Source organism: Vicia villosa, linkage group LG1 (assembly GCF_029867415.1).
Source record: "Vicia villosa cultivar HV-30 ecotype Madison, WI linkage group LG1, Vvil1.0, whole genome shotgun sequence".
In the NCBI taxonomy this organism is placed as follows: Eukaryota; Viridiplantae; Streptophyta; class Magnoliopsida; order Fabales; family Fabaceae; genus Vicia; species Vicia villosa.
The window spans coordinates 44,321,992-44,349,598 of record NC_081180.1 but is presented as its reverse complement, the minus strand read 5'-3'; the positions used below and the strand labels follow the sequence as shown (position 1 = coordinate 44,349,598).

General features: G+C 33.9%; 2 protein-coding genes across 2 annotated transcripts; one reads left to right on the top strand and one right to left on the bottom strand.

Moving 5' to 3' along the window:
- Window positions 1–12,467: 12,467 nt before the first annotated feature.
- Window positions 12,468–13,985, bottom strand: LOC131605152 (LIM domain-containing protein WLIM1-like). The gene is made up of 4 exons (XM_058877544.1): window positions 13,790–13,985; window positions 13,335–13,431; window positions 13,117–13,247; window positions 12,468–12,824 (listed from the first exon to the last, which is right to left on the bottom strand). Exons 1-4 carry the CDS (start codon window positions 13,925–13,927, stop codon window positions 12,621–12,623), a joined length of 570 nt encoding a protein of 189 aa, XP_058733527.1. The 5' UTR covers window positions 13,928–13,985; the 3' UTR covers window positions 12,468–12,620.
- A 6,303-nt stretch (window positions 13,986–20,288) lies between these two features.
- On the top strand, window positions 20,289–21,074 carry LOC131623586 (uncharacterized). Its single transcript, XM_058894622.1, has 2 exons — window positions 20,289–20,417; window positions 20,724–21,074. Exons 1-2 carry the CDS (start codon window positions 20,289–20,291, stop codon window positions 21,072–21,074), a joined length of 480 nt encoding a protein of 159 aa, XP_058750605.1.
- Window positions 21,075–27,607: the final 6,533 nt, after the last annotated feature.

The following is a 27,607-nucleotide window of genomic DNA, read 5'->3' as shown; positions in this document are numbered from 1 at the left end:
TTTTAATGTATGGTTTGAGGCGAATAATATGTCGACATCTTGCAGATAATTACATATAAAATCAAAAGATATGGCCTAAAAATAATTGATCATACATAAATATTTTTTTTTCTTCTGATGTCTGAAATAGAACAAGTTGGCTAATGATGTTTTTGTCTTACAAGTAAAGCTAATTTCTAAATAATACATTTGTAAATTAATAGCACTAATATCATTTTAGAGTGGCAATAATAAATAAAAATTGGCATATACAAGTGAGATATCGCGTGTCTCGGATGAATAAATGGGATGTCGCGAGTTCAAACTTGCACATCTGCATCTGCATATGATGTTTCTGCATAGTGACCGATTGAACAAATTGTCTTAAATTAAATATCTCTAATCAAGTTGGTTGTCTTCAACTATATATGTGCAATTTTTAAAATTAAAAGAACAACCCTAGATCAACTTGAAGAAGCAAGTAATCAATAAGATAACAACAAGAATTTTTTTTAAAATGAAAAGTAAAAGCATGAACAAGAATGAAGATGTGACACGACACAACACAAGGTTTACTTTAAAAACACTTGCAATCAATGTGCCTGTTTATTTTCATCACTTTAGACATAAGTGACACCCTAGGGATATTTTTTGTTGCATTAGAAGCAGAACAATTTTTCTCATGGCCCATTTAGATTATTCGTACCACAATTTTCTTTATGTCTATTTGCCACTCAAGTAAAACACCCTTTCATTTTGTCCTCGTGTTCTTATAATTGTCCTGATTTCAAATCATCTGCACATCGTCGACAATCAGATGTTCATGCACAACTATCAACTGAACTAATTGATTGAAAAAGAGAAAGAAAAGAATAAAAAATGATAGAGTAGGACAATTGCAACCAGCTAAGCACTCGTGCACTGAAAGTTATTTTGCACTGCACGAGGGGTCTTTAGATTCCATCATACAATACATTACATAGAATTCCTTCCACAAGGCCCACCAATATTTGGCTTCTTTTACTTTTTCTCAATCAAACTGCTTTTTCATTGTTTATAAAATACATAACATTACCCACTGCGCTCTTTCCTTTCTTTCTTTTGTGTTTCATAGTAATGTTTATCTTTTATTATTTTTTTGCCTAATGTATCATGAACAATCATGGAGGTTGCGTATAGATATTCGAGCAAAGCATCACTTTTTTTTTCTTCTTTTCAAATGCAGTTCTGTTGGTCACGAGTTTACGTTATTCCTTTTAGTTTTACTACTACGTGTTTATAAGATCCGACTCGGTCTTCAATTTCATCATAACTCAAATGTAATGAGTCGGATCCGAGTCAGTATACCAATAAAATATGGACAGAATTTTGGTATAGGAGTGAACAATCACACACATAGGGTACGGAAGAAACCAATAGATGGTAAACAAACAAACGGCATTCAATTTGTTTTGAAAAGTATATGTCACACTCATGTAATGTATCTACTACCTAATTTTAATTTTGTTTAGAAAAATCCTAAAGGAGCCGGCCTCCTCACTTAAAGAATTAATACTTTTATAACACTTATATAATGCATTCCCTTCTTTTTTAAAATTTAAACTTTGTAATAGTATGGGATTAAGCGGCACAATGCAAAACATATCATTGACCATTCACTAAAAAGTCTACACTTCTAAGTAGAAAATACGCTTTTGGCTGATTTAGTGGCGGAGCCAGAAATTTTAGAGAGTTCGGACAAACATTTTACACATTGTTTTTATTAATTTTACATTTTGTTTCTACTAATTTTACCCTTAATTTTGTCTAAAAAATATTTCCCTTGATTTTGTCCAAAAAGTTTACACCCTGTTTTTACTAATTTTGCCTTAGTTTTGTCTAAAAATTACTAATTTTATTTCTGGTGTTGTCTAAAAATCGACTATTAAATGGGGAGTATACAACGAAAGGAGGGGTTGAGCCCGAGCGCATGCCCAGGCTCGCTGGGTTGTAGTTCCGCCCCTGGGTTGATTGCAAAAATTGTATAGGTTTGACGTTGGATATCAAAAAGACACAGGGGTCTTTTAAACCATTTGAATTTGTTTTAGGCCAAATACAAAATTTATTTTTCATAATTTTTTATTTTATTTCTATTTTAGATTAAAAGTTTATTAGAGTTTTTTATTTTCTGTTTTATTTATGTTTTGGATTAAAAGTTCATTAAAAAATTTTTCTATTTTATTTCAATTTTGGATTAAAAGCCCATTAAAGTTTTTTTTATGTATTTAATAACCTTTGGGTGTGACCGTCAAAATTATCTTTGATCATAATAAAATTCAATTGTTTTCTCTTTTGGTAGATTCCAAAACTTTATCTAACAAGTTTGTCGCTTACAAACTTGTGTTTTCATTCTAGATTTAGCACTTGCTAATCCTTCGTGATTCCAATAGTGTCAGGTGGTATCAGGGCAACTTTTTTCATGTTTTTTTGTAGGTTGATATGTCATGGGGTATCAACTGTTGATCAGAGCAGGCCTTGAGGGAATTATTGCGGCTTTTACCGCGGCCCTAACTGCTTTGACTGAATAGATGGTGACTTTAACAACTCAGGTGAATAACGCCAATAACAACGAGAACCAATGAAGAGACATGAGAAGGGAACTAATTAGGTTTCATGGGGTGGAAACAATCATGCTGATATTGATGAAAATTTGAGTTCTAAAGAAGAGCCGACGAGGAAGAGATGTTGATCATGGGAATCGATATAACCATGATTATCGAGTGAAGGATGATACTCCATTATTCTACAAAATGATGAGAGTGAAGGAGTTTCTATATTGGCATATCGACGTTGACTGATTCTTCGATTTCATGGATGTTTGTCATGTTTTACTTGGTATGCCTTAGTAGTTTGATAATGATATCACTTATCAAGGATGGATAACGTGATGACGTTTACACAGGGCTCACATAAAATTGTTATGGCTCTTATTGTTCACTTTGATAAGAATCCGGTTGGAAAAAAGTCTAGTTTCTTAATGATGATATAGAGTGAAAGGGGGTTTGATAAGGTTGTTAAAGAAACTGGATTTTTCTTTCCAATGGTGATTAAAGGGCTAATGAGTGTTATAAACGAGGAAACAACAATTCTAAAAGAAGTGATAGGGATCCTAATGGATTTTAAGGAGTTGATCGTAGATGAATTGCCAAATGATTTGCCTCCTATGCGAGATAAACACAAGAAAGTTAAAGTTTTCAATATGGGACGATGTGATGGTGTTTTTGTGTAAGGAGAGGTTTCTAGTTGGTACTTACTGCAAGCTGCAACTACATAAGTATGACCCATTCAAAGTGACCCGAAAAAAGATCAATGATAATACTTACATGATAGTTATCCCAAATTCTATGAATATATCCAATACTTTCAATGTTGCTGACATTCATGAGTATAAAGAAAATGAGGCTTTTTATCAAGAAGAGAATTCGAAGTCGAGTTATTTAGAGATGGAGGAGACTGATGTAGGAACGCTAGCTATGCGTATCAAAGAAGAAGTCACGTGTCAGAAAGATTTGGCAGGAATTATGTAGGTTTGGCGTCGATATCAAAATGACTATTATTATACCTTTCTGAATATGGTCCTTTTAAGCCATCCGAGTTTGTTTCAAGCCCGAATATAATATTTTAATATTTTCCGCGGTTTTCTATTTTTTGTTTGGAATAAAAGCCCATTAGGGTTTCTTTTTGTGTTTTATTTTTATTTTGGATTAAAAGTCCATAAGGGTTGCTTTTTATGTATTTAAACATCTTTGGGTATGGTCTTCAAAGATGACCAAATTTGAAGAATAATAGCCAAAGAATGATGCAAAAATGACCAAGTATGAAGAAATAGGGACTTAGAGAAATTTGGCTGAAAAAGGAGCAAAAATGAGCAAGTTTCTAGAAAATTCGCATTGGCCATCGCATGCGTGATGGAGCTGAAAAAGTTACATTGCGCGCGCAATGGGTATTTTTTCTGGACAAATTCTGACGTGTTCTGGTACGATATGAAGGCTTTAAGAGGGGATTTTTAGCATCTTTTCAAGGGTTTTACAATCTTTGACTTGAAGTGGCGAAATACAGTACCGAAAGTGAGATTTGGAACGCATTCAAAGCCATTGAAGGCCAAATCTTCAAGGATTTTCATATTGAACCTTCTTCTTATTTGGTATTTTAATTGTATCAATATGAGTAGCTAAATACTCTTAGGTTACGTTTTGTCTGATGAGCTTATTTTGAACTTGTTGGGACATATGTCTAATTTGTTATTGCATGACTAATCTTAGTTATATTTCTATTTAATTGCCTCTTTGACTTAATGTGCATATTTGAGATACTATATTAATTTGATCATGGACGTATAGAGAATACATACCCTTAGCCTATGTGTCTGAACTAGGACAATTATTATACTTACGCCAATTGAATAGGGATAGGAGACCTCTAGTAGTGGCATTGGAATTAACGCACTGTATCATCACCTAATTTCACTTATCCCAGTTGAATAGGGATAGGAGAACTCTAGTATAAATAAGTGAGTTATACATCAAGGGATAAGGTATAATGGTTTTGTTAACTCACCGTGGAAATATAACGATGTTTCATTCATGTAGTGCATTAGACATCAATAGAGGAAAAATAAGAGATTTTAGGCAAAACATGGTTGTTTTCTCATAATTTTCAGAACAACTTTATTTTCTCACACGCAGACTCGAAACCCCTTATTTGTTACTTTCCAAACATTTCACAATGTTTGTCTAGTTAAATAGCAGTCCCTGTGGATATGATCTTATTTATTACTTCGACATTGTTGGTACACTTGTCGAGAAGTCATCCGATATTTTTGTAAATTCACCAAGGAAGTTATGTTTTACCTTGGTTGAATAATTCATCCATTTAGGAATTATTTATTTGGGTTTAAAGCTAAACTCATTAAAATCTTGTTTTGGGGATTTAGTTACTAATTCAATGGTTCCGTTCAAAGGCTCAGCCCATTCAAAAGTCTTCATTTGGTTCGAGATTAGCCCAGGGTTAAGATCTCACATTGGTTTGTGGTTATCTTATGTAAAACCTCTTTTTCAGTTCAAGCTTAGTTCGGTGTTAAAAGATTACTATGGTTAGAGATCAGTTTGGTATAAAAGCTCTTAAGTTCGATAGTTGAGCCCGAATTAAAAGTTCACACAGGTTCAAGTTCAGCCCGTGTAAAATCTTGGTTTGAAGCTTGAAGACTAATCATTCCAAGTTTCTTGTGGAAATAAGACTAATCGCTTTGATCCATCATTTGGAAGGAAGACTCGTCGCTTCTATCTGTGTTTTCTATTTGGTTGGAAGTTAGCCACAAACTTAATTTTCCTTGTATAAGGGGGTTAGAAAGTTAAACCTACTAAAAACCCTTAAGAATATTAGATACTCTCAAGAACAAATCTTGGGGAGAGGATTAAGTCTTTTTATTTTGGCTGAATCTCTATAACTTATAGTGTTTTCTCTCCATCCCTTAACTCTTTAATTTATGCATTGTGCTGCTTAAAATGTTTTTAAACTCTGAAATTAATTCTAAATTTTTTTCAAAATCAATTTTTTTTAAAACACACAATTCACCACCCTCTTATATATGAAGTCACATGTACAACATAATATACATACAACATACAAAAGAAAAAATGTGGTTGACATGACTATTGTTGCAAAGAGACAATCTCTCCATCTTTGAGCATCACATCTAGTCAAATCGCTATCTCGAGATTAAGCATAGGAAAATGAAAATGCTCCATTTGCTGCAAGGTATTCTCAAACAAATAAAATATTTCCCTAAGAAAGGCGCTCATATAGTCAGCCAATTGCTAAGTTATAGAAGCATTCATAAGGCGCAAAGATTCCGATCCCCTATGAGATACTGAAAGAGATGCATGAGCAGACGATAAATTTCCCTGAGTAGTAACTAGAACTTAGTTCTTCCTCACCATGGTCCTTACTAGATGAGGGATCTGACCAGCCAGAGAGCTGAGGAGATTAAGGGTGACCAAATCAACCTACATTAAGACAGGTAGAAGTTGTTTGTATTTCCTGCATGTAATTATCCTTCTAAAGCTTCAGATTGCAAACAGTTTCTTCTAGCCCGTGCTTCTCACCATGTTGTTGATCAAACCAAAGAGCTTCTTAGCGGCCAGCTCCACCAAAGGCCAAAGAGCCATAGGCACTCCAAGTATATCGAGCCACAGTCACTAATTCTTCCTCTAGAGAATGGGAGCAAATATGAGAAATCCTCTTCCTAATGAGGTTTTCGGCGGTCTCTAGAGGAATGGGAGCTCGATCCCTTCATCAACGAAAGTTTGGGAAAACCTTATATGCTTAGCAACATCGAAAGATTATTCTAAGTGGCGTCACTCCCTTCTATTCCCCACCATATAAGCCAGAGCTGCACTTAATCCTTTATCCAATCTGCGCACAATCATTGTCTAAACAAATACACCATGAATAGGCATACTAAAGACAAATAGACCAAGAGCTTTTAGATCTTACCAAAAATGACTTTCCATTCTTCTTGAGAACGGGCCTCCATCATCAATTGAACGTCAATGAGGCACTGTAAGCGTTTTTGGTCGTCGTCATCTGTGGGGGTACCTCCCTCAAAGTAACCCAGGTTGCTGATGAAGCTCATAAATCATTTATTATAGTACAAAGCTTCTATAGTAAGGTCCTCTTCTTCATATACATATATTTTGTTCCTTATAAGGAAATGACACTCAAAACAATATTTGGGGAACAACTAAGCACATTTACCTTCCACTTTGTCCCCAACAGCACAAACTATAACATGGACATTAAATTGGATGAGGGTCACCATAAAGAATCAGTCTTTAAAAGGCACTAGCTTTAGAAGAGTTCCAAATCCTTGAAAAATCGACCCCAGAGAAATCAATCATATACTCCATATCCGAGGCACCAAACTACGACGACATCGAGAACCTTTATCTCAACACTAGTAAATGGTAAGCAAAGTCCCAACGCTGAGAAATTGCATTCATAAAATAGGATGGAATAATTTTCATACTCGTTGCATATCATTTCATTCATGTTTGGGGTCAAAATGCTCTAATGCGAAGAAGGAGAAAGACCTCATCAATACTGCCTTCTTTTGTAAAGATATAAATGGTGGAAGGATAAGCATAATCTAACCATGAAGATTATGCATTCTTTTGGGATTTGTGAGCACTCTTCTGTGATTTTTTATCCTTTATGCACTAGCTTTTTTAGATACAAGAAATCAGAATATCAATAAGGAAGATAATTACTAAGGAGAAAAAATGACTCATAGGAAAACAAACACAGACTCTTCAAGTCACCGCCTTCGTCCTTAGAAAAAATAACATTCAATTTGATGTAAAAAAAATGCTTTTTTACGTGGAGGTTTATAGGATGAGATTGTGGTACTATATGTTGTGGAGGTACTAGAAGAAATAGCATAGTAGTTTTGATGATGACAATACTGTGATTTTGATAATGGAACTATCAAGTATTTTGGTGACAACTATCAAGTGTTTATAACATCTACCGAAGTGATTTTGATCATGATTGCTCTTCAAATGATTCTGATGATGGAAACTAATAAAAAGAGAAAAATCCCAAGCCTCGTCAGTCAAAGAATTCAAGTTCTAGACAAAATTATAGTTAGAGGTGAATCAAGCAAATAAACTTGAAGACTTGAAGTTATGATCTTGAAGCTTGAAGACTCGAAGGTGTGAAAGTATGAAATTTTGCACGGTCATTCCCTTAGGGTTGTTCCCAGTCTTGATCGGTTTATTGTAAAAGGAACAAGAATAAGTCTTGATGTATTAAGAAAATACACATACATACACAAAATATTCTTAAACCTCTTCCTTTTTGTTAAAATCTTATGAAAAACCAATTCAAGCACGCACTTAATTGATTAGAAACTTGTTTAATCAATTATGAAGGTATTGTATATTATCTAATCAATTAAAGGGTTCTTCTAATCGGTTAGAATCAAAGTTTAATGTCTCCTAATCGATTAAAGAGGTTAATAATCAATTAAGTGACATAGTTTTTCAAACTTTCTTAATTTAGCTTGGTTAATCAATTAATACATGGATTTAATTGATTAAATCATTAAAATTACCCATGGATTGTTTAAAGGAGGTTTCTCCTCGTTTTAAAACGCATCAATTTCTAAATATAAACGCTTATATTATTTTTTTCTCTCATTTGTTTTATAATTTTTTTTCCGTTAAATTTGCCTTAGTTCCAAGAGAGTGAAATTTTTTTAAGAGTTGTTGTATCAGTTTCGTACTAAAAGCGCTTATTCAAGACTTTTATTCTCTTATGATACATTTTCAATGAATCTGAATGTTGCAAGCTTAACGTGTTAAAAGCTTGGATTCAGGTTTTGAGCTTATCCTGCATAAAAAAAAACTCTGGTGTAAGTTTTGAGCTAAGCCTTTATAAAAGCTCTATTTATTTGTGGAAGGTTATTAGGTTGATACTATACAAAAGGTGAAGTTATTGTGAAAGGTTCTTGGGTTGATCATGTGAAAAGCTCCAAGCTATTTTAAGTCGAAATCTCAAGAGAAAAATCTTGAAAACTAAAGTAGTTCAACTGGTTAGACTGAACCAATATAATTATCTAGTGTGATCTATCTATTCCTTCTCTCTTTATTTTCTGTCATTTATATTTCACTGCTCACCTATCTTTATCTTTCTCCATTCTTTTATTTCATTATTCTATCTTTACTCTCTTCTTTTTTCTTAAAATAAATCTTTTAATATTAAGATTTTTTATAAATTGATTTTCATTGAAATTCACCCCCTCTTCTAGTGGTTGGAATCACTTGGTCAACCGAGGTATATAAGAAGACTCTACTTGGCTTTGGTCCTACTGGTGGAACTAACACCATGTGTCGATCGAAGAAGATTTATATGGATTATGACAACCATCTCAAACCTATCTTGAAATAATCATAAAAGACATGGTGTGCTTGGGCTATAAGCATAGTCAATGAGCCAACACTTTGTTCTTCAAACATTCACAATGAGGAAAACTAACTAGACTTCTTGGTTATGTTGATAATATTATTGTTATAGATGATGATTTTGTTGAGAGACTACTAAAAAAAAATTATCAACAAAGTTTGAGATGATAAGTCATGGCAATTCAAGTATTTCTTGTAAATTGAGCATCTTTATCTCTCGGAGAAAATATGTGATTGATCCTTTACATGAAAATTTTATGCAAACTTGAAAATGTTTCCATTGAGAAAAATCATAGGATAGGCCTTGAGGATAAAAGTTACAAAGTTGAAAAGGGTCAACATCAAAGATTAATAGAAAATTTTATTTACTTGAAACATACTAAATCGAATTTGACATATGTAGTTAGTGTAATCAACCAATTTATTCATGATCCAAAGGAGAGACATTCACAAGTTGTAGAACATACTCAACAATATCTTAAAATCACTCTGCGGATATCTTAAAGTCACTCAAAGGAGAAATATGTTGTTTAAAAGAGGTTGAAGTATAACTATGGAAGCTTACAACGATGTTGATTATGCAGGTTTCAATAAGTGATAGAAGATCTATTTCAAACTATTGTATCTTCCTGTGTGGGAACCTAGTTACTTGGAGGAGTAAGAAATAAAATATAGTTACTCGATCATTGTGAATTATTGTGGAAGAAACAAATTTTAAAAGATTTGAAGATACATTGTGAAAGTTCCGTGAAGTTGTTTTACGATAATAAATCAACCATCTGTATTGTACATAATCATATTCAACATAACATGACAAAATACATTGATATTGACCTAGATTATATCAAAGAAAAGCGGGATAATGGATTGATAACAACAATCTCTATTTTGTTTGAGTATCAACTGAAATATGTGTTAGCGAAATGTTTACCCATAGAATGATTCGGTCAACTTATTTGTAAATTTGATGGTTGATATCAATTCATCCGCTTCAAGGAGGTATTGTAAATATTAATATAAATAATAATTTGTAATATTAGTCTAAGATCCATTAAACAAAACATATTAGGTTTATTTATCTATTTGCATTGTATTGCTTAGTAGCCTAATGACCAGAATTAGATCTCTTAAAAATAATAATTGAATTGTCGTTGTTTCGAACTCACGCACTGCAATCAAATGTTTTAACAAAACTATTTTTTTTCTATATATGCAAGATTATTTCAATATTGTAATTACCATTTTGAATAGGGAAAAAAGGAAATGCACTGACAATGTAAAGTATTTTTACACTATCAACCAATGAGAGACGTGCATCAGAATAAATCTCATTTTTAATTTTAAAAACTGAAATTACATGGCAAATTAAAGCATTTTGATTGGTTGTATGTGTAAATTGTTTTACACAGACAGTGCACTACCTTTAAACTCTTTTGAATATCTCAAAAATTTATTCTATTTTCTTTTTTAATATATATTTAGTTTTACTATTAAAATAATGATGTACTAGTATAAGCATTCAAACATTTTTTTAACTATTGAATAATTTTTTCAACACCCCTAGTGTAAATGGTCTAATGACTAAAAAGTAAAGGCTTAAATGCAATTTTGGTCCCCCTATTTAGTTATTTTTTTGATTTTGATCCCTCCACTTTCAAAACCACCATTTTAGTCCCTATTTTAAGTTTGTTGTTTGAAATTAGTCCCCCAGTCAATTTGTTACACAATTTTAGTGACGTGGCGTGATTCTTGCTTATGTGTCAATGCCAGGTCATTTGAATATTAATTAAAATCAATTTTTTATTTTATATTTATTTTAATGTTTTCATAAATTATATAGTAATAATTTTAATTCACATTTTTTTGTGCAAAATATTTTTCCAGAAAACCCTAAACATCCCTCTAAAATAAAGCCTTCAGAGCCTCTTCTCATTAGGTTTTCTTACGGCAGCTTTCTTCTACAAAATCTCTTCTACAACCCAGTTGCAATGTCACTAGCCTTCTTCACCAATCTGTCAAACCCAGCACCTTCTTCACCAATTCGTATTACCCCCAAAATGTCTGAAACAAATTTTTCAAATAAAGGTCTCTTTATGCTCCAAATAAGACCAAATTAGTGAACAACAGTTAGAAAAAACAGAAAAATATATGAATACTGGTATCGATGGTTGAAGGTGGGGGATCTGCGATGAGGGTCGGATCTGTTCATCGGAGGCGGATTTGATGGTGGTTGGGTCCGTCGGCGGTTGCAGGGGGTTAAGGACTCCGGTCAGAGACGAACGCGTGGTGGCCGGGAGGTATCCGTGCGGTGATTCGTGTTCCAGGGGGTTGACATCTTTTTAGAACTTCCTTTATTTTTTTGTTTCACTGTTTGTTTTGATCTGGTTCTTCTTGGATATGGTTGCTGATGACCATGGTTTTGATTCAAAATTACAGCTGTTAACTTATGATAATTCCCTTTGCAATTCCTTTGGAAATGTCTCTATTTCCTGCAAGGCAAAAAAAACAATGTTCACATCGTTGGTTCTTCTGATGTCTCAACATAAACAAATCTGTTGATTACACAGGTGCATATGTTGGAAGGGGATACAATGATGATTATAAGCATGGTTAAAAGAAAAATTACAAGGACTTCTCAGAATATAAAAGCTTGTGTCAATTTATGAGAAACACAGATTTTTATAGCATATGTTTGGTGGAGCGTTGGATTTGCCGCAGATTTGATTTTAGAGAAGCTACTATGTGTAGCTTTTGCGTCAAAGGTCCCAAATAACTACCAAAATGCCACTGCAGATGTGATTTTGCTAAAAAAAACGCGTTACCAAACATATATACTGAAAGAGAATGTTTTAAGTTTTGATGTTTATAAATTAAAATTTTCAAAAATAATTTTATTAAAAAAAATATTAATTGTCCAATATTAAAATTATTACTATATAATTTATAAAAACATTAAAATAAATATGAATTAAAAAATTTATTTTAATTAATATTTAAATACCTGGTATTAACACATAAGCAAGAATCACGCCATGTCACTAAAATTGTGCACCGAATTGATTGGGGGACTAATTTCAAACAACAAACTTAAAATAGGGACTAAAATGGTGGTTTTGAAAGTTGGGGGATCAAAATCAAAAAAATAGCTAAATAGGGGGACTAAAGTTGCATTTAAGCCAAAAGTAAATAACAAAAGCTTAAAGTGTTGGCATTTCTGCATGAAGAAGATTCTGAAATATAGTCCACGCGTGAAAAAAACGACAACAAAAGTTTTGTTTCGATCAAGATGAAGAGAAAGAAGTTTGTGATTGATAAGAAAAAGAGGCTGTGCGTTATGATTGTGTGCAACAATGCATGCATAGAAGAAGGGTAAATGGAAAAGCTTGTGAAATTAGAGGGAAAGAAAAGAGAATATTTTTTGAAAAAAATATGATTGTAACAATTTATTTATGGAATAATAAATCAAACAATGATAATTTCCACTCGTTTCTGCCACAAAGGTAAAGTTCTCTACAAACTTCACTCACAATAATTATAACTCAGATAATCAAACAAGTAGAAGAAGCATGTATTATTGTAAAGTGCAATTTAATGCTAAAAAAGAATCATGCAGAGTTTTATCACTACTAATACAATCACTCAAATGATGGTATTCTGAACCCTAAGAACTCGTTCAATCTTGTCAAATTGGCTGAAATTGCCCTTCTCTTTGAATAGCTGAGTATGATGGTGTCTACAATAAAAAAGATTCTCATGAGCCACATAATTTGATAGACTCATCAAACAACCTCCATGTGTGCACCTGAAGCAACCCTTATGGTATGATTTCCCATCAACATTCACCTGAAAATGAAAAATCCAAATGAACATAGATAATTAATGTTTTTATAAGATCTCAATACTTCAAATGAAAAACGTGTTTAGGGTCTGACGTGTGTTAACACGACACTAATATAGCGGCTCGTGTCCGTATGAATTGACGTACTTTTAATGAAAAATGTGTCTGATGTCTGACACGTGTCAACACGATACCAATATTATGTCTGATATTTATATGAGTCGGGTGTTTTTTTTATTAAAAATATGTGTCTGGTGTTTGACATGTGTCACGATACCAACATTTTGTCTTGTATACCTTTTCAATTGGGTACACTGTTTTGTGGCAACCAACACATTTTTCTTGAGTTCCAGCAAAATATCTTGAAATCTTGTTATTGGCTTGAACTTGATCACCAAATCTCTCAACTCTATAAATTCTTGCAATACCTATTTATGTAAAGGTCAAATGTAAGAATTTATCCAAATAAGTGCTTATTTTTATACTTGAGAAATAAATATATAGGAACTATTCACCTTCAAAGCTTTTGTCCAAATAGCCAGTCATCTTAAAGAGTTGATCAAAATGAGGCTTACAATAAACATCACCCTCAAAGGAACAATAGTTACTCAGCTGCACCAAGCATAATAATAAGAGGATTAAAATTTCTCAATATCATACATGAAATATAAAATAAGCTCTCTAGTATCGACAATATAAAAAATAAAAAATAAATAAAAAATGTCTGTGTACGTGTCAAATACTATGATATTAACATTTGTGATTATCTTTAATTTAATATCAATGTGACAATGTCGATATCATATTTGGTGTCCGTGTTTATAACCGTGCTATTTTCATTAAATGAAGCATTCCTTAATATATATATATATATATATATATATATATATATATATATATATATATATATATATATATATATATATATATATATATATATATATATATATATGAGAAGATGGTGTTGTACCTTGAGGTTACCCTTGCAATGGTGGCATCTAAAGCAAGATTTATGATACACTCTATGATCAGCAGTGAGTTGTTCCATCCAGTAGACTTTCTTTTCACATACTTTACATTTCTGTGTCGTGCCTGCAAATGATGCCATCTTGAGGTTTGAATGAATCAAGGAATCTTCCTCTCTTACAAGAGAGAGGTGGTTAATTTTTGTTTATGATTTATTTTGAATATGATTATTACATATTTGGTTCTATTTATAAGAAAAAGTCACTTGACTAAAATCATTAAATAATACTAAAAAATTTGTTAATTTATTCTAAACATGATCCAAACATTAAAATATTTATTTATATAAACAGATATGCTTAATTGCAAATAGAATAAGGGTGTATAAGTCAAATAATCAATTAACAACGTGTGACATTTTTTTAATAATTGAAACCAAAGAAAACCAGACACATTTTCTATACATGAGGTTGTAAAACCATGAGTAACTTTTAATTTCTTTTTGACTAATAGGTAACTCTTAATTGAAACATTATGTATTTGGTCCTAAATAACTAACTTTTTCACTCATTAAATAAAATAGTTAGCCTTCTTTAATATATTAAATAGTCAAATTATTGTACTTTTAAAATTACCTTTTAATGAAATTAGTTAAATGAGAATAAAAAGGTTATAAAAAAGTAAATATAAATTAATTGAATGGTAACAAAAGAATAATAATTTTTACAGTGTTACATATTTTATTTAAAAGTTATTATTTAAAAAAATATATATATAATAAAATATTAATTTAAATATTTCAATTTTTTATTATAATTTTTTTAAATATCAAAATTTAAAAAAAGATTAAATGTATAGCTAAAAGTCTATGATTTGAATTTTGGATTTAAAGAATGGTCAAAAACGTTGGGTAAGTCGAGTACGTCCCTAATGTATTTCATTTCATAGGTAAAAATACACAAAGTTATAAAATATTTTAACTTTTTTTAGTAAAATAGCATAAAATATTTAATAGAAATACATAAAATTTGGTACCAATCTCTAAAAAATACATAAAATGCGTATAATTCAAAATCTGCAGAAAATTTCATAACGGGTTGCACAATAAAGTTCGCAACAAATTATACATATAAAAAATCAAACTTTAAGAATATTATTAAAAAATGTATTAACTGAATTTTAAAAAAAATTGATTTATTCGAGTTGCTGATGCAGAATATAGTAAAACCTAAATCAAACTTTTAGAATATAATAAAACCTAAATAACGTAAGCTCTTATAGGTTTTGCTCATGCAGAATCCATTGTTAGAGTTTGCAGCTGCATACCCAAGAACAGATGAGAAAGATGATCCAAGAGAGAGAAGTACGAAGAAACTCAAAAGAAAAGAGGAAGAGAATAATGAAAAAACGGTATCAAGGTTTTCAAACGCTATGTCAACTGCAATTTCATTCAAGGAGTTACTTCTTGGATCTACATCCATGACAAAGGTTGCTACACTAAGGGAGGGAACATAAGTGCATCTCGACGAGGCCAGCGAAGAGATGACGATAGAGGAACATAAGTTTGGAGAATACGAATGTCCGGAATTCATTTTGTCTGCAAAGGAAGAGGATAGAATAGCAGTCTCGTTGAAGAAAGGAGTAATCGTCGAGATGTTAGGCAAGCAAATTGGTTTTAAAGCTTTGGAAAATCGGTTGAATCAGATGTGGGCGAGAAATGGGACGCTGAGCACCGTTGATCTAGGGCGTTGATGGAGGGTCCCTGGTTGATATACAATCACTACTTGTCAGTACGAGAATGGAGTCCAAACTTCTTCCCTTCTAGTGATGCAATTGAACAAATTTTGGATGAGAATATCAGGCCTTCCCCCTGAATACTATGATGCTAGAGACTTATCCTTCATCGGCAATAGAATCGGCACAACGGTCAAGGTGGATAGGAACTATGAAGCACTGACTCCGACACGGACACCGGGACACGACACGATACGGACACTCCGACACCGATAATATTGAAAATATAGGACACCGACACCGCTACATATAAGCTAATATTTGAGTTTCATTTATCCATATATTGATCAAATTTAATTCTTTATTGATAAGATTGTTTCAATACATAATTAACCATTTTAGATGTGTGTGAGATTTGCCAAAAAAATATATAAATGTGTCTTGAAGCAAAGAAAAAAAATCAAATTTTTGTTTGAAACATTTGTCTGAGTTGTTGGACATATGTGGTATAAGTGTCATACGAGTGTTGGACATTGATTAAAAGAGTGTCGAAGCAAAGAAAAAACCAATTTTTAGGGGACACTTGTCTGACTTTTCCGACACTTCTTTGACTTTTCCGACACGTGTCGTACGGGTGTCATACAAGTGTCGGACACCGACGCGTGTCGGACACCGTGACACGCCTACTCCTAGAGGTGTCCGTGCTTCATAGGATAGGAATACTTTAAGCATTGAAAGAGGTAAATATGCGAGGCGGTGTGTGCAAGTGGACCTCACTAAACCTATGCCTGCAATGTTTTCTATCAAAGGACGCCATTACAAAATTAAATACGAAGGGTTGCATCTTCCCTGCTTGAATTATGGACATTTTGGTCATTTCAAAAGAGGGTGCGGCGATCGTGGAGGTTCCCAGCCTCGAAGACTTGGAAACGTTGAATTACATCAAACTGCTAGAACCCCAGAGGAATCCATCAACACCACAAAAGAGGATGGTCCATGGGTGGTGGTCCAAAAGCCTAGAAGACAAAGAAGAGGTAAAGTGCAAGATAGCAACGACCCGGGAAGGAGATCGGTGGCAACAACTATCGGAGGCCCTCGGGCAGCATTGAATGATAGTACAGGAGGGGAGAAAATTGTGGGATCTAGATTTATTGCGCTAGAAGAGGAAATAACTGTTCTGGAAATTCTAGATGGCAATGAGCAACTCAGAAAAGAAAGAAATAAAGTCATACTTGATAGCAACGGTTGCAACTTAGAAAGAGCATTCAATGCAGAGAGAGGGAAAGAAGCAGACAAATCAAGGAAAAATTCAAAGGATAGGAAAAAGAGAGTGAAGAAACCTGTCATGAAGACTACACGTGGAATCCTCAAGGACATTAATAAAGTGGGCCCCTTTGGAAAGAATAAAGGGTTATACGAGAAAATGTAGGAGAAAGAAACCTTAGCTAAAGTTGTTGTTGGGCTTAGGACTAAAGAGCACAACAAGGATAAAGACTCCCTTTAATCCAGGACTAGTGGGCATGTCTGTGTGAAGGAAAATAGAGACTTTGATCCAGGCCCTGATGATGATAGAGAGGCATGAAGCGCCGCATAAAGGTAAGAAGGTCACAGTGGTGCTCAACTTTACTCTTTGTTCCAAAGAAATTCCGGTCAATGTCAGCAATAATAAAGAAGGTGATTCAAGTGGGGATCGTAGTGTGGAATTGCAAGTTTTGGATAATGATTCCGACATGGAAGCGGTGGAGGAAACTCCCATCCAGGCCTAAATGCTCGTCTTTTCTTCCCTTCTTAGTTTTATGGATAGTACAACAAACAGCAACATTATGCTTTGGAACTGCAGGGAGGATGTAACAAAGATTTTAGAAGAATTTGTAGAAATTATATCCGAGATGTTCTTCCAGATATTGTGGTTATTCTGGAGACAAGGATGGACCCTAAAAAGCTTGACAAAGCCTTCAAATTTATGGGTTTTGATAGCATTGTGGGGTCAAAGAATAGCGATTATTCTAGGGGGATCGCGGTGGCTTGGAAATCTAGAAATGTTATGGTCAAGGTGCTTAGGTACCACTTCCAGTTTATTCATGTTCAAATTAAGCTCGAAGATGAGGAAGAATTTCGGTTAACTCTAGTCTATGCGAGTCCCAGAACACAGGGCGTAAAGAGTTGTGGGAAGAAATTGTTAGTATCTCTGCTCAGGCCCAACAAGGGTAGTTGGTGGGTGGAGATTTCAATGACATTATGCAAGTCTCGGATAAGAGAGAAGGAAAGCACGCATTTAGGAAGAAATGTGCTATCTTCAGTAATAAAATTAATGACTGTCAGTTAATTGATATGTCTTCTGAGGGTCATTGGTTTACTTGGAGGGGGTCAGTGTTTCATGGTGGTGGCATAATTTATGAGCGTCTAGATAGAGGTTTGCGTAATGATAGGTGGAGATTATATTTTCCCAAAGCGTTCATCAAAGTGCTTCCTAGAGTGGATTCTCTGACCATCACCCGATAGTCATCAGCCTTAAGGACCCTAACATGAAAAGAGGCCTTGATAGATTCAGGTTCAAGAGCGCCTGGCTTCTTGAGAAAAGTTATCATGATTTCTTCAAAAACATGTGGAACAACAGAACTCATGTTTTAAAGAACCTGGACCTTTTTAGAAAGCAAGCTGCAGACTGGAATAAATTCAATGTCAATAGTGTTAATCTCCACAAGAAGCATCTACTTTCCAGAATTAGTGGCATTCAAAAAGCGTTCTATGAAGGAAGAGGTCATGAAGGTTTAGTCAATTTGGTATCTAAGCTTCAGTTTGATCTCAACAAGACCCTCCAACAAGAAGAATTTGTTTGGTTTCAACATTCCCGGGCCAGATGGCTAATTGATGGAAACCGTAACACAAAGTACTACCACTTAAAAGCAACCCAAAGCAGGTGTAAGAACCAGATTTACATGATTAAAAATGCTAACGGTGATTGGATCGAGGAGGCTGACCAAGTAGGTAACCTGTTTAAGGATTTCTATCAAAAACTCTTCACAAAGGATATTGAAGTTGGGCAGTGGCAAAATACTACCTGCACTTTTCCTCCTCTTCAGGCTGATACAACGAGCCTTTTAAACAAAAGCATTTGCCACGAGGAAGTAAAGTATGCTTTCTTCAGTATGTCTCCGTGGAAGGCCCCGGGACCGGACAGATTCCCTGCGGGGTTTTCCAAAAATCTTGGGAAGTTATTGGTAATGACACTTTTGGGGTAACAAATTTGTGGGACGATCCTGATAGTATTGAGGATATTAACCAAACTGATATTGTGCTAATCCCCAAAGTTAATCATCCAACCCAAGTTCACCAATTCTGCCATATTTCGTTGTGCAACACAGTCTATAAGTGTTTTAGCAAAATTGCAGTCAACAGGTTGAAGGTGATTATTGACGACATTATTAGTCCCTTTCAAACAGGTTTCATACCGGGAAGATACATTCAGTAAATATTATCCTGGCCCAAGAACTCACTCACGGCCCGTACATAAGTAAAGGGAAAGTGGGATCCTTTGTTATCAAAGTGGATTTGGCTAAGGCTTATGACAATCTCAGTGGGATTTTTTTTCCACAAGACTCTTCTTGACTTGGGATTGTCGTGCATTATGGTGCAAGTTATCATGAAATCTTTTTCCTCGGTCTCAATGAGCATTAGACGGAACAGGAAACGGACACCTTACTTTAGTTCTTCCAAAGGCCTTAGACAGTGAGATCCTATTTCTCCCTATCTTTTTGTAATTTGTATGGACAAGTTGTCTCATATGATTATGGACGCCGCGAATAGAGGATGGTGGAAAGGAGCCAAGGCTGGTAGAAAATGCTTGGTGATCTCGCATCTGATGTTTCCAGACGATCTTCTCTTGTTTGAAGAAGCAACCATGCACCATATGGCGCACATAAAGGAAATGTTGGATAAGTTCTGCAGCAGTTCTGGGCAAAGAGTCGGTAACAAAAAACCAGAATCTTATTCTCTCCCAATACGTCGAAGCTGGTCAGACAAGCAATTATCCAAATGTCGGGTTATAAGGAGCAAACGAGTTAGGAAAGTACTTGGGGTGTCCATTTCTAGGAGAATCCCTAAGGCTCGTGACTTCACGCATGTTTTAGAGAACATCAATCTTAAACTAACCAGTTGGAAAGCCAACCATCTTTCTTTTGCTGGTAGGACAATTTTGGCGAAGGCGTGGTGGAAGCAATTCCAACATACTCGGTGATAACTTGCTCTCTTCCCATGTCGTGTATCAAAGAGATACACAAGCTGCAAAGAGATTCCATTTGGAGACATAAAGATGATGATGGGCATATTCATGCGGTCAAGTGGAGCAACATCCTTGGGCCCAACCATATGAGAGGTTTGGGGATTAGGAACCTCAAAGTTATGAACCAAGCTTCTATCTCCAAACTGGGCTGGAAACTGCTTTCAGGTGATAAAAGCCTTTGGTGCCAAGTGGTCAAAGTGAAGTATGATAAAAGTAACAATAATCTTGCAATAGTTAGCACGAAACCTTACGATTCTAAGATGTGGAAAGAAGTTGTCAAACTGTGGCCAGACCTGAAGCAATGGACCTTTTTGGGATATTGGCAATGGGAATAGGGTCAATATTTGGCAGGACTGATGGGTGAAATAGGGGCGCATTATTCATACCACGGATACGGATTTGCTAATTCCGCCTCTGAGTACTATTGCGGATCTGTTGGACAACAACCAAGAGTGGAATATTGCATATTATCTTTAACAAGGACACAATGGATGAAATCATTGCTATTCACCCTCCTAGAAGCTATCATGGAGACGATGTCGTTTTGTGGAAAGGAACTCATAATGGGAGCTTTACAATTTCCAGTGCTTATAATATTCTGAGTGGTGATATGCAGGTGAATTTGGTTGATAAAGATTGGAAGAACATTTAGTGCCTTAAGGTTCCAGAGAGAATTAAAACTTTTGTTTGGATGGTGAAGCACGAAAAGTTATTGACCAACGCCTACCTCAGCCGTCTTTCAATTAACGATCCTAGCTGCGATGTTTGTGTTGGAGTTACATAAGATAGTTCCCATGCCATGAGGGATTGCAGCGTGGCCAGAGAAGCCGGGGTTTAGATGGTTAGTAATTGTCACCTGGCAGAATTTTTTGGCTGCAACTTTTAGGACTAGATCACCAGGAACTTGGATAACAAATTTCAGTCGAAAGAGCACAATTTTGCGAAGGATTTGTGGGCCACCACGTGTCACTCTCTTTGGTTCTGGAGAAATCAAAGGAAGCATGATGATCAATTTGTGATGCCGAGCAACCTCTCTTTCATGTTGTGTAACAAATTTAAGGTCTATCACGCAGCGATTGACCGTGGCCGAGAAATTAGTGCGAAGAACCAACAGGAAAAACACATTAAGTGGAATCCACCCAGTTTCGGTTGCATTTGTGTTAATGTCGATGGGGCAGTCAATGGCTCGCTTCAAGCTTCGTGTGGAGGTCTTCTTAGGGACCACAATGGCACATGGCGTAGAGGTTTTTCAAAAAAACATAGGCAAATGTAGCATTGAAGTCGCTGAAACCTAGGGAATCATGGAAGGCGTCAATCTCGCTGTTAGCAGAGGGTACATAAGGCTTGAAATCCAATCGGGTAGTAAGCTTGTTATTGACAAATTGCAGGGGAATAAGTCTCTTATGAGAGCCAAGACAGGATTGTTTTGTCAAATTAGAAGAAGTCTTAGGGACGACATTGAGATTACCTTCACTCACGTTTTTAGATAAGCCAACCGATGCATGGACGCCATGGCGAAGAAGAGTTTTGCTCACGATCCAGGTCTTCATGTGTATAAGGATTGCCCAGAAGAGCTTTTTAATTACTTTGTTAGTGATTTATCCGGGATTTCCACCCCGCGTTTAGTTTCTTTGTAGTCTCTTTAGTTTTGGGCTTAGGCCCTTATTTAATCAAAAAATATATTAATAAAAAATTGATACATCCCACATATATTACTAAATATTTAATAAAAATTCGATAAAAATATATAAAATTAGATATCGTTATTTTCAAAATCCAGATAAAATGCATAAAGTGCATATAATTCAAATTTTGTATAAAAATTCGCAAGTTACTTATTTTTACAACAAATTTTGCAGGTAAAAAAATCAAATAATTAAAATATTACCAAAAACGGTATTTTACCATATTTTAAAAAAAAAAATCCGGTACACCCCATATATATTATCAAATATTTAAAAAATCTATGTGAATTGCATAAAATTAGATACCCATTTTTTTTAAATCCAAAAAATAATGCGTAAAACGTATATAATCTAAAATCTACACAAACAAAAATTGCAAGTAACATTTCCGCAGCGAATTCGACTAGTAAAAAGTTAAACACATGGATTAAATGCACTTTTGTTCTTCCTAATTTGATTATTTTTAATTTAATTTCTCTATTTTAAAAATTAGTCTTTTCAGATGTGACCGATATGACTAGGATTTAAAAAAACTATTGTTAATGAAATGCCAATATTGAGTGGGTTACTCTATTATTAATATTTTTAATTATTTAATTAAAATAATAATGTTTTTTAGAAATTTATTTAAAAATTAACTATGACAAATTTTAAAACATCTTTTTTTGAATTTAAGCCAAAAACTTTGCAACATTCCAGCAACCCACAATTTAGCATTAATAGCTAATATGTTTATAAACACTTTGCAATATTCAGAATATGGCTTAGTATCTTAGTTTGAACATTCAGAATATGGCTTAGTATCTTAGTTTGAACAAGTGCCTCCATTATCAATTAATGCGAGTTTCTTCCTTCCGGTTTTATCAATACGAGTGTCTCCATTATTAATTAATGAATGTGAGTTTCTTGAGAGCGAAATTGTGCACGAGACTAACAGCATTTCCAATGGTGCAACTTACATTTGTGTTATTTATGGAATCCACTAAGCCACATCATATTAAAAGAATTTATTTAATTTTAACTTTAATAAAAATCTGATATGGATCCCACAACTATACCTCATAACTTGATTTGATTTGGTACTACAATTTTTTAGTTGTTGCATGGCAATGCAACTCTATTATGACATGACAAATTTTTTAAATATTTAATTATTAAATTAATGGTACAAGTGGAGAACTCAATAGAAGAAACTACCATTGGAGATGGTCTAATCTAACCAATAAATGCGAATTTCTTCCTTCATGTTTTATCAATGAAGTATAAATATACTCAAAATTGAACCAAATGCATTGAGGGACTGTAGTACATGACTCTGTTGATACCAACAAATTGTTGAAAAAATGCAAGTCCTACACCTGCATATAAAAGTAACAACTTGTATCAAATTAAATTGTAATTTTAAAACAATTTCATATTAGCATACAACATGTAACAGCATATAAAAGTAACAGCATGTAACAATATGTATCATTGGGATTTCAAAACAATTTCATGCAGCATGAAATTGTAATTTTAATTGAATGTTGCACACAATGTAGCCTTCAATTCATATACTGTAACAAAATCCATAACCTAGCTTTGTATTGGGTTACTTTTAGCCTTCCTTACCAATTTATGAAAGTTGTTTATTAAACTAACATGAATTAGTTTATATGAGACAATTTCTTTATAGACCCCCTGAAGGGAGAATTCTTGCTGAAAATCCTAAAATACCCCTAACTTCGGAGATGCATTTTTAAAGTTTTTTTTTCTCTAGATTTTTTCAGAATTCGGAGATACATCTCCAGAATAAATCTGATTTGAACGATTTTTTCGATAGTTAGCGCTTAAACTTTTTCTTCAAATTTGTTGATCGTTGTTGATTCGAGAAGAAATTCATGCTTAGTATGAAATGGTAGATGGTTTTCCTGTTGTTGTTGAGTTGGGGGAACGGATGATTTTGGATTTCAGAGAGATTAGATTTTTATTATTGTTGTATTCATAAAATAGAAAAAGAAGGGACCGATTTGAAGGTGGGAGAGATGGAGGTTGAATTTGAACAAAGTGAAAGATTGAGAGATGCATGTGGTTGTCGTTTGAGAGATGCATGTGCATGTTGCTGGGTTCATGAAAAGGAGAGGCAAAGAGTTTGTAAGATGAACAATTGAGAGAGTAGTTAGAAAGTAGGAGAAGAAATGGGTAGGAGCAGAGGAAATTTGAAATAAACGTGAAAAGCATAGAAGGAGAAAACACATTTTTTTTCCCTAAAAATAAGGTGTTTTTGGAAGTGCGCTTTCGAGATCAACTTTTTTTCAGAAAAAGAGTAATTTCAGATATGCATTTCCGAAATATATGGGCATTTTTGGAATTTCGTTGCGGGTTTCCAAAAAGATTGGGTGGTCCATAAAGAAATTGCCATATATCAAATTACTAGATATGCTTATGTTTCCTTGAGTGATGAAGCATTATAGCTCATATTACTAAGAACAAAGTATAATGAAATCTTCGAATCTTTAAAAGAGTGACCCGTAAAATTCGTGTATTTGGATCATCATGATTCTTTAAATGGGTTTGGATTGATTGAGCCTGGCTTGACATAGGGGCCATGTCCGCCCAATTTAGACATGTTCTGCAAAAACTCGCAAAAAATGGGACGGACGGAATAGGCATTTTGTAAAAAGCGAACTTAAAACATTGGTCCACCTCTCAAAAAAATGAGGACGAGGTGGGGCAGGGCTACGGGCACTGCACCTTTTAAGTCTAAAAATATCCAAAACTTATGTTAAAGTCCGCACCTGTAAAAGTCCACAAAAGATAAAGCGAGGCGGGACAGACATACTAGAGAGTGTGAGTCTAAATTCTTGATATGTCCTGTAAAAATATAGATAAAACAGACATGTCTGATAAGTCTGACCCGTTTTACCACCCCTAACTGGATATACCCAACTACTACCACCATTCTTTATATGTTTTTATAACAAATAAAAAATAATTATTATTTTAGTTGTTATGTTGGTTTTTATCTTTGAATAAAAATAATTATTTCAACTTAATAAATATGTCCTCGTTATTACATTGTTACATTTAAACATCTCATTTTATATTGTAATAGTTTGGCTATAAAGATGTGTTGACCACTAGGCTTGAGATAATAAGTCAAGATAAAAACTTATAACAATCTATAACTCTTTAATATACTTCATCTATAACTCGGTGTTTGGATTTCCAAATTCTAAAATTTATCATTGATTAAGATTATAAAAAATGTTAATAAATAATAGATTTGATATGATATATAACATATAGTATATTAAAAATTAATATTATAAAATGAGAGTGATAGATTATGGTTGAAACAAATGAAATAATAAAAATAAATAGATTTAACTAAACTAAAAAATAGTATAAACAAAATAAGTATCATCGACTAATAAATTAACACAACATACCATATTAAAAAAATATAAAATATATATTTGTGGTTTGATTTGGTTTGGATCGGTTTTGAAAATTCAATCTGAAATCCGATATGAATCGTGCATTTTTTACAAAATGATATCCAAACACATCCAATAATATTCGATTTTTGCGGTTTGTCGATTTTTTTATTGGTTTGCGTTTTTTTTATCGGATTGAATTTGAACACCCTCATATGTCATATGAGTCGAGCTTATTACAAATGTAATCCACTCGAGAACCTCTGAGAGACTAAGTGAGAATATCAGTCAATTGGTATTTAGACTTGACGAAATACGTGGTTATTTCTTCTGAAAGTACATTGTCTCTTACATAAATGACCCAAAGAACTGCTACAAGACTGCATTTTTGATTTCCAAGCCCACTACCAATGGACAATTATACTTTTGGGGCTTAAGGTAGCCTCATCTCTATTCTAAAAAACTATGACTAAGATCTTTGAGCACATTCTCCATAATATCCTCATCTACATTGATTACATACTTCTATTCTCTAAAGATGAAAATACTCATAAATAGTTATTGTGTCAATTTCTTCAACTAGCCAAAAGGTATGAGATAATGCTCTTTGAAAAAAAGAGCCAATTGGACCAAACACAAATTGATTTTTTGAGCATACATTTTTCCCAAGGAAGGTACCAGCCTCAATCCCATATTGCTCAAGAATTGCTCAAATTTCTGGATCAAAATTTTACGATTATGTAGATCCAATAATTTCTTGGTATTATTAATTATATGAGAGATTTCATATCAAAGCTGGAAAAGTATACCAATCATTTGTCCCACAACTTCTAAAGAAAAAGTCGCCACATGGGGGATGAAGCAAAGTGAAGCTGTTAAGGTGAAATCACTATCAACCCATACATTCAGAACCAAGGACCTTCCTCCAAGAATAACTAGATCCCCATCACCCTCACAACTCAAGCAGTATGCCAAGAATAATCTTTTTTTATTACATGACAAAAGTCATAAGGAATAAACTCCTGGATCATACTCCTTATTTTCCAGACTCACCATTTCTCCTACCAATTGTAATAAACTCAAATGATAATTCACAAAAAAAAAACATTTATGGTATATCTGGTGTGCCACCAATTTATATTTTATGTCTGTTCACATACCCACCAAAGCCATGTATTAACACATAATGAATCCCAAAAAAACACAAGTCCTTAATTTGGACTACTCTTGAATGGTACTTTCCATTGACGTGGTGGAGAAATCAATTAAAGTCAGTCCTAGATGAAGTAAAAGAGCGAATATTAGCCTAGAGGCTATTAGCAAACTCAAATTTGTTTTTTTTCCTAAACAGGTCTTATCTAATAGATCCTGCAACTAAATTACTTGATTGTAAGAGTGATGTTCATCTATGGAAAATCATTGATGATTATCCTTCCAGTCTAAAAATCACAATAATTAATGGAGTATATTTGCATTGTCAACCTCTGTGAACCAGAGAACATGAATAACAATACAACTTGCATAAATCATCAGAAATTCAAAAATCTGGAAATTGGAGAAAGCTCAGCTCAAGCCACACAACATAAATCATAGTCTCCAAAGAAAGCTGAATTCTCAAAAGGACACGTGAAAGAAGCTCATAGAAAAATGATGGACCATACTCACGTGATGGATGACAACCGGGAGTGTGAGTGATCTCAATTTGGATATTGTTTTTCTGAAGAAAACTTATCCGATCAAAATATGCCATCATCTCATGAACCCATATGCAAAAGATGATATGGACAAGGCGTGAGTATGAATAATATTATTTTCTTTTGAAAAAGTAGTCAAAAGTATGTCTGCCACTTTATAAAGCATTCTAATAATGCTTTGTTCACTGTTGACTTTTCTGTCCTTTATGTTTCTCCCCAACTATAAAAAGGGATGGTTTGTATCATATTTCTCCAACTATAAAATGGGTGGTATGTCCCAAACATGGTTTGTATCATAGTTTCAATATAAATGTTGTAATTAATTCACTTTGCAACGGGTGCAATCAATAACGCAACACCTGTACCGATTAAAATTGTGAAAACCTTAACGCGATCGTGACCGTTATTTAAAACTTTGGGTATGAAAGTAAGCTAAGGATGTAGAGTGATCTTGATGCATTAACTGGAAAACTTTATTTGAATATTACAAATAATGGTGTGCTTGGTGAAGCTACTTTGCCATTCATTGTGTATAGTTCTATAGCAGAATCCTATATTGCAACACAAAGCAATATAAAGGAACTATTTGCACACCTTCAATTTGGTCATCTGGAAGCAAACCACAAAGCTTTAGACAAAGCTTTAGCAATATTGCTGCTTTGGTTCAATTTCTTACATCAACATGATCACGATTTAGGGAGGAAAAAAAACTAGTTATATGCATTCTAGTAGCTGCAAAATACATGTTGTGTTCTTCTTTCTGCCCCACAAAAAAACAATACCACTTATAATCACATGCTATGCACGTGGAAATGACAGGATGTTATGATAAAGTGTATCAATAACACACATGTGAAAATGTGCAAGAGAGAAGAAGATTTGGATTAAATGAACAAAAAGGGATAAAAACAAGTGTTATTTGAGAAAGTATAGTCCCACATCGGTGAAAGAAAAGGTGTGAGGATGTTTAGGTGTTTATAAATAGAAATTAAGTGCCATCATTTTAAA

Excerpts from the sequence above, each read along its gene's own strand:
- LOC131623586 (XM_058894622.1), top strand. The coding sequence starts at position 20,289 with ATGGATGAAATCATTGCTATTCACCCTCCTAGAAGCTATCATGGAGAC. Across the intron at positions 20,418-20,723 it reads TTCTGAGTGGTGATATGCAG|TCGAAAGAGCACAATTTTGC; the intron begins GTGAATTTGGTT and ends AACAAATTTCAG.
- LOC131605152 (XM_058877544.1), bottom strand. The coding sequence starts at position 13,927 with ATGGCATCATTTGCAGGCACGACACAGAAATGTAAAGTATGTGAAAAG. Across the intron at positions 13,432-13,789 it reads ATTGCAAGGGTAACCTCAAG|CTGAGTAACTATTGTTCCTT; the intron begins GTACAACACCAT and ends TGCTTGGTGCAG. Across the intron at positions 12,825-13,116 it reads CAGTGTACCCAATTGAAAAG|GTGAATGTTGATGGGAAATC; the intron begins GTATACAAGACA and ends TTTCATTTTCAG.